Genomic DNA, 14,538 nt, shown 5'->3' on the forward strand with positions numbered 1-14,538 from the left:
TTAAAATTTATCAGCAAAGTAGAATAAATATTTATAGTTCTAAAGTAAAAACTCAGACAGAGGATCGTAGCTACTTATAGGATAAAAATTAAATTCTACCTCTTTTGGACCAACTCAGCAACTGACTTTTAAAAACTTCAGTAACTGAACATTCTATCTCCCAAATGACAAGGATATTTTATCCATTAGAATGTGAACTCCAGGAGGGCAGGGAATTTTGTCTGTTTTATATGCTGCTGTCCTTCTAATGCAAAGAACATAGTGAACACTCAATAAACATTTTGAATAAATGAATGAATTCAGGGCTTATGAGAGAAACCAGTTTGAAAGCATTATATCTGCTTATCTACAGCCTTACACCCGTTTCAGTGTTTCAACAAGGGCTCAGCTGTTCCCATGACGTCATCATCAACTTCCTTTCCTTCCATACGATCAATCACGGAGAGTCTGGGTTTACTGAAAAGAAAGCTGTCTGATTCTGATTTAGTTCTGCTCTGATTCTTAAAGAATCCAATGGAAAAACACAAAGATGAGAGTGAGGCCACAAAAATTCCTGAGAATATTTCAGAATGCACAGAATGAGGGCTTGGGGACAGTCATGGAAGGACACAATTCCCCTCACAGCCTCTGCTCTTGATCACAAAGAGCAGAATGGAAGGATACATTGCTTTCCTTTGGGACTTGAATTCTGTTACTTCAGTTCCTTTTCACTCTCTTTCTCAAAAACCTTATCATACCCATGTTCCTTGTTAATACCCCTATTGAAATGTTTCCATTGACAAAGGGTGCCGTTGTGCCCCTTCCCACAAAAGAATAATCATGCCTGTGGCTTCTTTCACACTTGGATCAGGGTACATTGTTCAGTCACCTTTGTCCAAGAAGGAAGGGGCACAGTCAAGGTGCTGATTCTGCCAGACTCAGTCACACATCCTGAAATGTTTTCCAACATTTGGAATTTGACAAGATCCCAAGCACATTTGGCTGTGGTCGCCCTTTCTCCCTTAATTGTTGAGTCCAAACAGAAAATACAATCCATTTGCTGCAGAGTCATTTTCCCAAAACGCTTCCAAATTTTCCTTGGTGAGAGCTATTTGACGTCTTTGTCTTCACGGGCCTAACACCTTCCGTCTCACGTTTTATTTCTTGGAACCAGGAAGCAGACAGAGCCAAGAGTAACAGGACTCAGTTTCAAACACAAGACACAATCTGTAAGATCAGGTGCTGGAGTGGAGGGTCGGGGGTCTCACTCCCAGAATTACAACTGCAATACATCTGAGGAGGGAGTTAGGGCAGTCTCCAGGACAAATGTGTCCTTAGGAGGCCAGAGAACACACTTAACTGAGGAGAGATTTCTCTCCACCCCAGTACAACAGCAACTGGCGGCTAACATCTCACCAGAGTTCCACGGTGAGAAAGATGGAGGCAGAGATTCCACTAACTACTGCTGTTTGGTGGTTGGTCATATCGTGAACGCTGGACTTGAAACACAAGATGGCTCACAAGATCCACCTAAGACCTTTTAATAAGACCCCAAAACTCAAAGTGAGACAAAAATGGGTCAAAGTCCTACTTCCTAACTTATATGGTACTTTCTAGTGTTGCGAATTGGGGAAATCTCTGAACTTATGTTTTTCCATTGTAAATAAAGACAATAAAACCTTCCTGGTATATTCATTGTGAGACTTAGGAGAGATTATGAAGCTTAGCATGATGCCTAGCATTGGGAAAGCACTCAATTAATGACAGTTATTCAGACCGTTAATGTTACTTTTTGTAACAGCTTTATTGAGAGAAAATTCACATAGCATATAATTTACTCAATGGCTTTAATATATTCACAGAGTTGTGTAACCATCACCATAATCAATTTTAGAATATTTTATCACTCCAAAAAGAAACGCTATACCCATTAGCAGTCATTGCTCATTACCCCTCAATCCTAGGCAACCGCTAATCTACTCTTTATCTCTATGGATTTCCCTATCATGGACATTTCATATAAATGGGATGATGACAATACATGGTCTTTTGTGCCTGACTCCTTGTTTTCAAGGTTCATCTATGTTGTAGCATATATCGGTACTTCGTTTCTTTTTATTGTTGAATGATATTCCATTATATGGATATACTATATTTTATTTACTCATTCAGCAGTTATGGGAAATTTTGGCTATTATGAATATTGCTGCTATGAACATTCATGTACAAATTTGTGTGTGGGCCTATGTTTTCATATCTCTTGGGTATATACCTGGGGGTAGTATTTCTGGGTCATATGTTAACTCTATGTTAAACCTTTTGAGGAACTGCCAGATGTTTTCCAAAGTGACTGAGCCATTTTACATTCCCTTCGGCACTGTATGAGGACTCCAACTTCTCTACATCCTCGCCAACACTTGTTATTGTCTATCTTTTTCATTATAGCCATTCTAGTGGGTATGAAGTCGTATCTCATTGTGGTTTTGATTTGAATTTCCCTGATGGCTACTGATGTTGAATATCTAATATGTGTTTCTTGGCCACTTGAGTAGCTTCTTTAGAGAAATGTCTATTCAGATCCTTTTTCATTTTTTAATTGAGTTTTTGTCTTTTGATTATTGAGTTGTAGATATTCTTTATATATTTGAGACACAAGCCTCTTATCAAAGATATGAGTTGAAAACATTTTCTCCCATTCTTTGGGTTGTCTTTTCACTGTCCTGATGGTGACCTCTGAAGCAAAAAAGTTATTAATTTTGGTGAAGTCCAATTTATCTATTTTTTCTTTTGTCGCTCATGCTTTTGATGTCATATCTAAGAAATCATTGTCAGGTCCAATATCATGAAGATGTTTCCCTAGGTTTTCTTCTAAGCATCTATAGTTTTAACTCTTACATTTAGGTCTGTGATCCATTTTGCGTTAATTTTTGTATATGGTGTGAGGTAGGAGTCGAACTTCATTCTTTTGCATATGAATATTCAGTTGTTCCAGCACAATTTGCTGAAAAGATTATACTTTGCCCATTGAATTTTTTGGCACCCCCTGTGGAAAATCAGTTGATCATAAATGAGAAGGTTCATTTCTGACTCTCACTTCTAATCCATTGATCTGTATGTTTATCCTCATGCCAGCGTCACACTGTCTTGATTAATGTAGATTTGTAGTAAGTTTTAGAATCATAAACTGAATCTTCCAAATTTTTTCTTCTTCATCAAGATTGTTTTTCTATATACAAGATCATGTCATCTGCAAATAGAGATGGTTTTCCTTCTTCCTTTCCAATCTGGATGCCTTTTATTTCTTTTTCTTGCCTGATTGCCCTGGCCAGAACCTCCAGTATAATTTTTGAATAGAAGTGGCAAGAGCAGACAACTTGTCTTCTTCTTGATCTTCTGGGGAAAGCTTTCAGTCTTTCATTTCAAGAATGATGCTAGCTGTGGGCTGTTTGTGGATGCTCTTTATTGGGTCAAGGAAGTTCCTTTCCATTCCTAATTTGTTGAATGTTTTCATCATGAAAGGGTGTTATTGTTATTATACAAAAATGCAGCTGTTCTCTTTTTTTCCCTTTTTTCCTCTCTTCTTTCCCTTTTTTGATTTCTTTCCAGAGCCCGGTAGGACACCAGGATGACGTCAGGAAAGAGGAAGCCACGGGCTGCTGAGCATCCATTCCCTGAAGTGCCCTCTGGGCATCTGCCACCTCCTCCCTCCTATCTGCACTCCTGACCTCGTGGTACCCTTGTTGTTCTGGCACAAGCTGCATCCCTCCCACTTTGATCTGTTTTGCTGGCCTACTGTCTCCTTGTTCTGGGTCCTCAGCTTCTTGTCACTCTTCTTTAGGGTTCACATCCCCTTTTCCACCTCTTCCCAGGTGCCCTAGACTGCCTTGGCAGCTACTGGTGTTTGGAAAGCTAAAGGCTGTTTTCCACGCAGTAGAGTTTCCTTTTCAGTCCTCTACCCAGTTTGATTCCACAAATATTCATGAGAGTATTTTCATGCTTTTTTTTTTGGTGAAGAAGATTGGCCTTAAGATAACATCTATTGCCAATCTTCCTCTTTCTTTTTTTTTTCTCCCCAAAGCCCCAGTATATAGTTGCATGTCCTAGTTGTAAGCCTTTCTAGTTCTTCTATGTGGGATGTGACCACATCATGGCTTGGTGAGTGGTGTGTAGGTCCATGCCCAGGATTCAAACTGGTGAACCCCAGGCTGCTGAAGCAGAGTGCATGAACTTAACCACTATGCCACCAGGCTGGCCCCACTGACGCCATTTTAATGCCAGGCATTGTGCTTGTTCAATCCTGATAATACTCACAATAACCCCACGATGTTGTTCTAAGTTTGGTTCCATTTTACAGAAGACAAAACAGAGGCTCCATGTGGCTCATTTGTTTGAGATTACATACATAGTAAGTGGCAGAGCCAGAATTTGATTACAGATCTGTGTGTTTGGAACAAAAGAGAGGGACATGCATACCATCCTAATTGCTAAGACAGAACTCAGGGCATCTGTTGATATGTTGTTAAAGCCAGGAAGAGCTAGGAAAGTAGCATGTCTCATTTCACACACAAGGCTTCTGTTGCTGTGGGCTTTGCCCACTAATCCAGCCCTATCATCCAAAAACACATGCTCACCCGCCCAGCACATGTTGAACCACATCACGCTATCTCTGTTGCTGTGCTTTTACATATGCTGGTATCTCTGCCTCAGAAAACTGTCTCTGCTACTCAACTACCAACTTCTCGATGCCTGGCCAACTCCTACTCCTACTTCAAGACCCAATTCAGAAGTCACTTACCCTGGGAAGTCTTTCTGGCCCACTCTGGGCTTTCCTCCATCTTATCCCATACGTACCTGTGTCATAGTACTCACCACATTTATGTTCTCCTTCCTCTCCCCCAAAACCGATTACCAATAAAGCATGAGTGCTTTCAAGGTAAGGGCCAAGGTTAGGTCTACCCTGTCTCCCAGCTCTCAGGATACTTCCTGGCCTGATGTTTCTTGAATAACTAATTGAATCTTTAGGATGAGCTCCTATACACACAAGCCTTCTCGGGTAGGAGATTTATACCCCCTCTCTACCCAAATAGATTAACAGCTGGGACAACTTCTTGTTCCCTTCCGTTGTGGAGAATCTGAATCATAAACCAAGGGGCTCAAACTTGTGAAATTTGAACTTCAAAAAGTAAAACCACCTTTCCACTCTGCATAGCACATCTCACAGTCCTGGCGTGTCACGTAGTGACTTCAATACTCACTTGCATAACAAGCTGCCTACTTGTTGTTCCGTTATCGTATCTTATGAAATGGAGCACGTACTGTGTATCCAAGCAGACATACACAAAAAACACATATAATGGATTAGGAACATAAGTAATTTTTCTTAAGTCTTCCCATTTTTTGGTTCCATCTCCGAGAACCTAAGCAAACAATGTGTTTCTGTCTTCTCAAGCAAAGCACTCCTCTTCCTTGTAGTTGGGGAGGATCCTAGGAAAAGACACTTTGGGGAAAGTCGACCTGCTTACGTGTTTTGTGCCTTTCCTTTTTCTCTCCAACTGGCTCCTGAAATGGTTCTGCTCTGATGGGTGGCATGACGCCATCACATTGGAGGTGTGTTGTACCCCAGCAAGGCCCGGGACAGATGGAGGGGGTGTGCTTGGATGTTCCCTGCCCCCCTTTTACTCCTGTTGAACTTCAGAGGCTGACGCTCCACTTTGGAAACTGGATTTGGGTGATAGTTACTCGGCATGCTGCCCGATGGGGGCGAGGATTCAGAGTGACAAGGCTTAAAGCACCTTGGCTAGGACCCCCAGGACAATGTTGCAGGGACTGTTAGAGATGGCGGAGGACCACAGGGAAAAATGGGCAGCTATCCAGAATGAATAAATCTGATCAGGTCACTCGTTGGCCTAAAATCCTTCCAGGCTATTGGTGCTCTGGGTTTAAAGACCAAACTCCTTGCCATGGCTCCCAGGGTCTCCCATGGCCTGACTAGCTACCTCTTCAGCCATGTCTGAGATGCCCCTCCTTCACTCGCATTGCTCCAGCCATACTGGCCTTTGGTAGTTTCTGTTTTACAGTTTCCTCAGCCATGACTGGCTCTCCTGCCTGAGGGGTTTTGTGCAAATGTTTCCTTCCGTGTGGAACGGTTTTCTTCCCCAGCCGTCACCCAGCCAACTCCAACATGTTCTCCCTTGACCCCTCAGACTTCGTTAGAGCCCCAGTTCTACAGCCTCTACTACCCTTTACTTGTCCTTTCTCAAAACTCATCACCTTTTCAACAGCTTGTCCACTGTATCTTCTTCACCAGAACATAAGCTCCTTGAGGGCAGGCACCAAGCCTTCTCTTTCATCCAGGAACCACCATGTTGATCCCCTTGCTGGATGGACTCCAGACTCTTGAGAAATGTCTGCTAGGCGAATACATGTCTCAAAGCCTTTAAAGATAATTCTCTGAGCCGACTGGGTGGTGCTACCAGAAACACGAGAACCGAATGGGCTCTTCCTGCTTGTCTCTCCCAAATCCAGCTGGGAAGCAGGAGGTGTGAAGGGCAGTCATTAGAGATGGGGATTCTGGGTGAGGAATCTCAGCCAGGGAGCCGGGCCAGGACTCTCACTGTGAAATAGGAACATTTTCAAGGAAGTGACCCTGGGCTGGAACACCTCAGTTCCAAGGTGGTCATTAACTTTGAATTGTTATGCGGGGTGAATAATTCGCCTGTGGAAAAAATTGAGCACTGACAGTCGTGCTACTTTTGTCATTAAAATCCTGAAATCCTGACTAATCTCAGCTGGACTCAGTTCAGACTGTGCCATTTCCGTAACATTAAAATATCACCCGCAGCCACACTAGCGAGGCCACCCCTTAACAAAGAAGGGACCTTAATACTTTCAAGGAAGGATCAGTGGGAACTGGAGGAATCCAGAACCCCCAAAAATGAGGACTTGGGAAATAATTTGGCTTGAATTCAATTATTCAATAATTATTACATTATTCTTTAAGGTACTCAAATTAACCCTCTATATCAAGATGGGTTTAGCCTCTGGGCGTGTCAGCGGGTCCATCTTCTGTAAATCACTCAGTCACTCATTTTAGTGCCTACTACCTGCCACCCTGATGGGCAGTAAGCAAAGGGAAATCACTGTTTCTATCCACAAAGATGTTAGTGTCTATTCGGAGAGACAGACGTGGGAAAAAGAAGCAAAACAAAGTACTAGAGGAATGACAAGATATCTACAACTTTCAAATTCCAAATACTACCTTCGGCCCCTGCAGAAGGGCCGGCACTGAGGAATCAGCGCGGCCTCGACAGCATGAGCTCTCTATTTTTGCACCTCTGGCATCTAAGTCGGCTCTGTGGCTCTCGGTTTCACACAGAGCCTCCTATTTCAATGCTATGTAGGACCAACTGTCTTCTCCAAATGAGCAAGTGGAAATGTCAGAGTCATAACTCTACTAATCATAGCAAACTATGGGACTTTTTTTTCTAACTGCCTTACTAGAAACTCAGTGTGCTTAGTATTCTCAGAGTTGTTAGCAAATTATCAAACACTGTTTAAAGATCTGGTTTGCATGACACCATTCGTGTTGATTCTCTGCTCAAAGACTCTAATGTTAGTGCTTTTGTTCAATGACCCTCTATGTAAAATTTCAGATTGATCTCCATAACATGGGGAATTTAGCTTTAGTTTATCTAAAATTAAATTCCAGCTACATAATGACATTTCAAGGATAAATTTATGAGGCGTTTGCTTATTTGCATAATTCTATCGATGTGACCACGAGAGTGGGGCAGGGATGGGCACATGGGTTAGAGGGAATCATGGGACAGTGCGGCATCTACTGGAGAGGAATGCCGTCTTCTTTTTCTTTCTTTCTTTTTGATTGGCATGAGCCGGGGAAGACGCAGGCCTACCTTTTGCTGTTAGCAGCAACCCTGCCACCAACACAGCCCAACAACAAAGATAACTTGAAAAAAAGGAGAGCTGAATTCTAACGTCAGTTTGAGCACCTATATCAACCCCTACCTGAGGCCACTCTATACCTGGCCTTGCATGGAAGTGAGCCCCAAATTCTTTTTATGTTCAAGTCCATGAGTTAGGTTGGATGTGACTTGTAAACCAAAGAGACTGATTCATTCTCACAAAAGGAACAAGGTAGGAGGGAAGCAGCACACAAGACAAGCATAAGTCATTCTGTATTTATTTGCTATTCAACACACTTTCCTTTGCAGAGAGAAGAAACACAGTCTGAGGTATCCCATTAACAAATCCCCTGCTTCTATCTTTATATCCTGAATTCCTATGCCCATTAATCAAGGTTGGGTACCATCACACAGGTGATTAAAATTGTTCCCTGAGATCATCAAGGCTGTGGCTTTGGCCACAGAATATCTTGCCCTGCCAAAATCCAGGAGAAAACAGAGGAAACTAGAATTCTTTTGGTGGTAGAAGAGGTAGACAACTTAGGTAGAATTCCTGAGAAAAAGGTGCAGTCAACCAAGCCACGAATTAATATTTCCCTGGCTGTGAACTATTGTCCCTTCCCCATCTCCAAACATTCTAGAAGGCAAACTCATCTTATTGCATATAGACACTTCATCACAATGCTGTGCTCAAAGCATCCTGGCTTTGGATAACTGCCTGAGCCATCTTGATGCCTCAGTTTCCAGTCAAAGGCAGAGTTGGTAGGGTATGCACAGCCCTTCCCCAGCCTTTCCCTGTCATATGGGAAAGAGAAAAACCCAGAAGTGGATGATGAGAAAAAATGGTGATCACATTATGTGCTCTGTCAGGCCTGCAATGTTTTTCAAGATGGTTTGGTATCAAAACAGCTAGTGAGCCTCCAGGAGCAGGATGGGGAGAGACTCACTGCATTATCACCTCAAGCCCGGCCAAATCAAGTCCCCAAAGCAAACGGGCAGCAGCACGTGTCCTCCAGCCTGGGTGCACTGAGAGGCGACTGAAGCGAATACAACTTCCAGCGGCCCCTCCTGGGCTGTAAGAAATCACAGTCTTGGAGGAGCCAGCTGGCCAGGCTCAGTCATTCTTGTGTTTTGTTGTCCTTCCTCCACCCACCCATCCCCCTAAAATGACACAATGGAATGACTGTGTTCCTTATTGAGGACCTTCCTTTTTAAAAATAAACACACAAAGGTTTCCCTAATCTGACCCATATTCCATAGTGGAAGAAGGTCGTGGGCCCGGGGTGGGGAGAGTAGGAAAGGAAGCAGGCGGGGGAGCCGGGCGTCGGGCAAACACGTTCAGAGACGACGTGCAGGAGAGTGTGCAGGCAGAGAGGCGAAAGGATGGCTGAGCATCCGTGGGCTGTGGCACTTCGGAGATGTCATTCCACGGCACGAGGTTCCCAATACTCTTCCTTAGGATCTCCCAGGGTAGGTCTGACAGGCTTTTGCCAGGTCATTCAAGAACTCAGGCACTCCATTCTACAAAGCAAAGGACACTGTCACTCCTCTGTCCTCACAGCAATCACTCTTGATTCTGGGGCATGTGGCAAAAGGTAAACAGAGATGGCTCTGGGAATAACAGACAGTAGGGCCTCTGACCAGATTCCAGCTGAACGTTGCCACAGATAACGGCGAAAGCTAAGACCCAGGGTGTGGGGGAGACTACCCGATAGGGGCCACAGTTATAAGACACTGCCTTATATTTTGGCTTTTGCCACTGTTTCTTGAAAAGAAAAAGAAAACACAGGAGATGGGGTAGGGCTGGGTTGTTTGACTCTTCCAAGAAATAGGAGAAAGGACATGCTTTGCAGAATTAGAACATGGTAAGGACTTGGGGACAAGAGATAGGCTACACTATTATTTAGCTAGTGTTGAGCATTGAGCAAGACTCTCCCCAAACATTGTCTTAGTTACTCCTATTCCATGGGGTAGGTAATATGAACCACCATTTATTTTTTTTTCTTTTTGGTGAGGAAGATTCTCTCTGAGCAAACATCCTTTGCCAACCTTCTTCTTTTTTGGCTTGAGGAAGATTAGCCCTGACTAACATTTGTGCCCATCTTCCATACTTCCCAGGCCGGCAAAGTGGAGCAGATGGAACTTTAACCACTTGACCACGGGGCCGGCCCCTCCACCACCATTTTTAAAAGGGAAAAGATCGATGGCTTCCCTAGCCTACACAGACAGTCAGTGGCAGGGCCAACATTCAAAATCACATTTGTTTGACTCAAATCTTAGGATCTTTTCCTCTCCCAGAGAAGCTGTTGAGCCCTCCAGCCAGTAAGTAGGACGCTTACAAAGCAGGTTGAATGGTCCCCATGAAGCCAGGCTCCTTAGGATGTCTCTAGTGATCTGGGCGACCACTGCGGTTCTCTCTCCTTCCAGAAAAATGGAACAACAATAACAAAACTGGAGGCTGCCCCAGGCTTGGCCACGTCTGGTGGTCTCTTGGGCCAGGTCAGCCTGTCTTACTCCCCTCAAAGCCGATACAGGATCCAGGGGTACCGTTGTTCCTACAAGGAGCAAGCTATTGTCCTGACGTTCCACTGAGTGATCCTGGCGGGGTCTCTGGGCGCCAGCAGGCAGGGGCTGGCATTCCAGCTAATGATTCTTTGTCTTTTGTCCCAGCCTCTGTCCTGGGAGTTGGCAACCCCAGTCCTAACGGTAGTCACTCAACCAAGCCACCTCATAAAAGAGCCTCATTAGGCCTGAGACAGCAAGTCTCTTCAGCCTGACAGCCCCACGGGCTGAGTCAACATTTGTCATACGCACGTCCCCTCCCACCTCTGGGGATCTCACCTTGGCAGCCCAGTTAATGAGCCAGGTTGGAATCTGGCCACCCGGGTTATCGAAGTAATACATGAAAACTAGAGGGGAAAAGAAAGGAGAATTCAGAAGGAAGAAAAAAGAGAAGGACACAGCAATGAGCCCCGCGAACATTCCTCCTTCATATTCAGGCCCAGAAAGTAAGGACGGAGGGAACACGTGATTCAGGCGAGTTCTCTCCCCTGCCTCGTCCTACGGGATATTTCTATATAAACATTTTTGAAAACACAGCCACAGGCACATCTTGCTGCGATTTATTAAACACCTGGCAAGTGCTAGACACTAGGAGACAGTCTCTCATTTCATTTTTTCTCTTACTACTTATCCTAACAATCCTAAAGAATTGGTAAAATTCCAATTATAATCCCAGTTTATTACTGATAAAGTGGAGCCTCAGAAAAGCCAGGTGACATGTCCAAGGTGCTAGATCTACGAGCCTCAGAACTACGGTTCAGATGTCGCCTCAGACGCAAGGCCACATTCATTCCAGCGGAGCCGCTGGCTGCAGGCCGCTGTCTGCCCACAGCTTTTCTCCCTGTACTGGAACTCAAGGCAGGCAGGGCCTGAGCGTCTGGGTTTCTGCCAATTGGGAGCTGCAGCCACACAGACAGTCCTGCCGGCCCTCTTGCCCACCCCCAGGCCTGGCGTATGAACCACAGGACCAGCCTGACATGAATTTCCAAACCTCTGGTTTACTTGGATGCGCTGATTGCACCTGGACAACAAAGAGTCAGTACAGAATGCACTGAGTCAGAGTTAGACACCCACCTCGCTCTGTAGCCCAGTGTCTGGGGGTGAATTGAGTCTCTCCCCAGCTGTGGAGCCCGTCTGTTTTGCACCCACACCCATTCTCTGACCTCAGGGGGCAAGCTGCGTGCACTGTACATGCCTCGCAATCAGCACGGCCGTCACCTGCGTGACCCTGACCCTGACCCTCCACCCACATGGTCCCGTCTTTACCTTTGCTCCCCTTCCTGCCATCACTTGTGATCGCCAGTCTCTGCTTGTACTGCTTCACCCGGACCACACCGGACCGCTCGGGAAACTGCGAATGGGAGGTGCTCTGGGCCAGGACCACGTAGACCTTCCGCTCTTCCACATGCAGATCTCGCCGCTCCCGGACGTAGACATACTGTACCGCTGGTCAAGGCATGACATCCACGCCAGCATTTCAGACAGGCAGAAGGAAAGCCCCACAGGCTGAAGACAAGGGAGGTGACTCAGTTCCTCCCACTTGGCTCTGGCTCCCTGGCGCTGTTACTTCACTTACCTGCCCTGTCTCCCCAAATGCACTGCAAGATTGTGCCTCATGCCACCCGGTATTCTCATCTGAGAGCACGCTTCACCTCCTGTGCAGGATTCTCTCATGCTTTCAAGCTTTTCATTAGGCAGGAAAACCACTCCCGTCTCCAGGAAGGCACTATGAGATCTCAGAGGATTGCTCACTAATCTGCTGAGATCCTGGCTTAGTTACTCAACCTTTCTGAGGCTGTTTCCCTATGTAGGAACAGGGGGCAACACTGCCCAGCAGGCAGCCTTGTGGGGGCATTAGGGAAACATTGGAGCAGAAGAAGCAGTTAATAAACAATGGAGTCATTTCTTCTCGTCCTGTCCTCCCCCAGAGCTCTAATTAGAGACCTCTATGCACAGAGGATGGTTGAGCAATCTTACTCACACCTGGTGATCACAGGAAATCTATGAGTACCTGAATATCTAGAGGCAGAAGTCCTCTCTGGGTTAACACTGGTTCACCAAGAATAACAAAGCCATTTCATCTCAACGAACACAGAACAACCACTATATCTATGGCACGATTCAAGGAAGATCATTAAATTCTAAGAAACAGTAAGAGTTGCCACTCACCGAGCCCTTTCTATGTCATAAGCATCATGTGCTTTAAGATAGCATCAATCTTGATCCTGAGAAGGTCCCTGCTGAGTCTGATGTAAGTATCTCCATTTTCCAGATGACAAAATTGAGGCTCAGAGAGGTAAAGGGACTCACCAGAGATCCCACAGCCCAGCTGAAGTGATGGAACCTGAATTTGAACCCCGATCTGGCTCCAAAACCTAGCCAGCCTTTCATAACTGGACAGGGCTCAACTCTTTAAAGTGTTCATTATACTCTCAAATGGTAGAATTTTAGGTTTCACACTACAGAGAATGAAAAGCCCAAATCAATAAAAAAAAATCACTCTAAGGCAATTACACCCACTATAACAGCAACAACCACAACCCCATCTCACCTCAGCGTCTCTACAGCACCCACAGTTGTCCCACCCTCCCTCAGGCACCCTGCAGGACGGCCATTGGCCCTGCTCTCTACATACTGATGAGTGAAGTTCTTAAATGTCTTAGCGAAGAAACGATGTTGCTTTGGCCCTGGCTTTCCTCTCTCCCAAGCCTTTTACTTTTTCCTTGCAGCAAATATTGTCCCACTCTCTCCCACAACTTGCTCAGCTCATGCGACAGTCATCACCTGATGCTCCATTGAGGAAACTTTAACTCAATTAAAATTTGTCAGTGGTCTTTGTGGGTTGGAAGGTCCAGTGTGTCATAAAGCCTGTGACTGGGGAACCACCAGTTCCCTGAGGCCCAGAGAAATGAAGGGCCTTTTCCAAGGTCACACAGCAAACCAGGGAATGTATTCACACTCAACCAGGGATCTTTTGCTCCAAAACTAATATTTTTTTCCATGGCACCATTCTCTGTTATAAAAAATTTAACAACTCTTATTGGAGAGACATATGTGCCTATACAAAGACCAAGAAACTCATTATGGGATTGCATGCCATTGGAGAGCCAATAAAATAGGACTTCAAGGAGCCCCAGGTGTCCACTCCTGGGAATACCTACCCAGCAGTGTCACTGTGAGGTCAGAGCAGTGGATTGTGCCCCGGTCAAGATCACCATCTCTGGGACAGCCGGACCTGAGTCCTGCATCTGCTTCTGTCACCCACTAGCTGTATGAACCTGAGCAAAGTTCTGGACATCTCTTTGCCTCAGTTTCCTTAACTGTGAAATGGGGATGATGATGCCTAACTTACACAGTTATTGGCAGGATTAGAGAAAATCCAAGGGATTAAGTAATACATGATTTGTTGAAATATATAGCATGTGTATACAAACTATCTAGTAGCATGTGAGAACTATGCCAAGAAATAAACTCTTATGGAGTTTATAATCTAGTTGGGGCCACGGTACACACATATATTTAGACACAAAAACACAAAAACCATACACAGAAAACACACCCACATGCTCCCTCTCTTTCTAGAGAAAGATTACGGAGGAACATAGAGACTTGTGGAATGTTAGAGCTAGGAAAGATCCCCACCATCATTTACTTCAGTGGTTTCCGAACTTTCTTTAAGTCCACAGATCCTTTGTTCCATTCAGGATGTAAAATACTTAGCTGCTGCCATTGATGAGGACGCTGAAGGAGTCGAAAACTTGCCTATCAGTCACCCTACCCCCATCTGCCCACCCAGCAAATTCCCATCCCACCCTCCCAGGCTGGTCCTGAGCAGGCTTCCTGGAACCTTGGAGCGCCAGCAAAAACTCCCCACATCCCATTCAACTGCTTTGTCTCATAAATGAGGAAACTGAGGGGAAGAAACATACACCCAGAATCCAGAGCCAAGAGTCAAGGAGGGACCACTGTGGGGTCAATAAAACAGGAAGTGAGATGGGGGAGCTGGAAATGTGGGGGCCTGAGTTCCCCTGTCAGTCACTAACCACCTGTATGAACGCTTCTGTCACTTTACCTC

At 45.1% G+C, this 14,538-nt stretch overlaps 1 protein-coding gene across 2 annotated transcripts in view; it reads right to left on the reverse strand.

Moving 5' to 3' along the window:
• Window positions 1-8,162: 8,162 nt before the first annotated feature.
• Window positions 8,163-14,538, reverse strand: part of LOC123275680 (phosphatidylcholine transfer protein-like) — a 37,972-nt gene continuing 31,596 nt past the window's right edge. Inside the window, exons 4-6 of one of the 2 annotated variants that reach the window (XM_044745547.2) lie at window positions 11,730-11,901; window positions 10,743-10,810; window positions 8,163-9,422 (exon numbers count right to left, since the gene is read on the reverse strand). In XM_044745547.2, the coding sequence (XP_044601482.2) occupies window positions 9,357-9,422; window positions 10,743-10,810; window positions 11,730-11,901 (306 nt within the window). In that variant the 3' untranslated portion in view covers window positions 8,163-9,356. The remainder of the gene's footprint in view (window positions 9,423-10,742; window positions 10,811-11,729; window positions 11,902-14,538) is intronic. The other variant, XM_070482968.1, reaches the window with a different exon arrangement.

The sequence above is a fragment of the Equus asinus genome, chromosome 13 (genome assembly GCF_041296235.1).
Source record: "Equus asinus isolate D_3611 breed Donkey chromosome 13, EquAss-T2T_v2, whole genome shotgun sequence".
Taxonomy (NCBI): domain Eukaryota; kingdom Metazoa; phylum Chordata; class Mammalia; order Perissodactyla; family Equidae; genus Equus; species Equus asinus.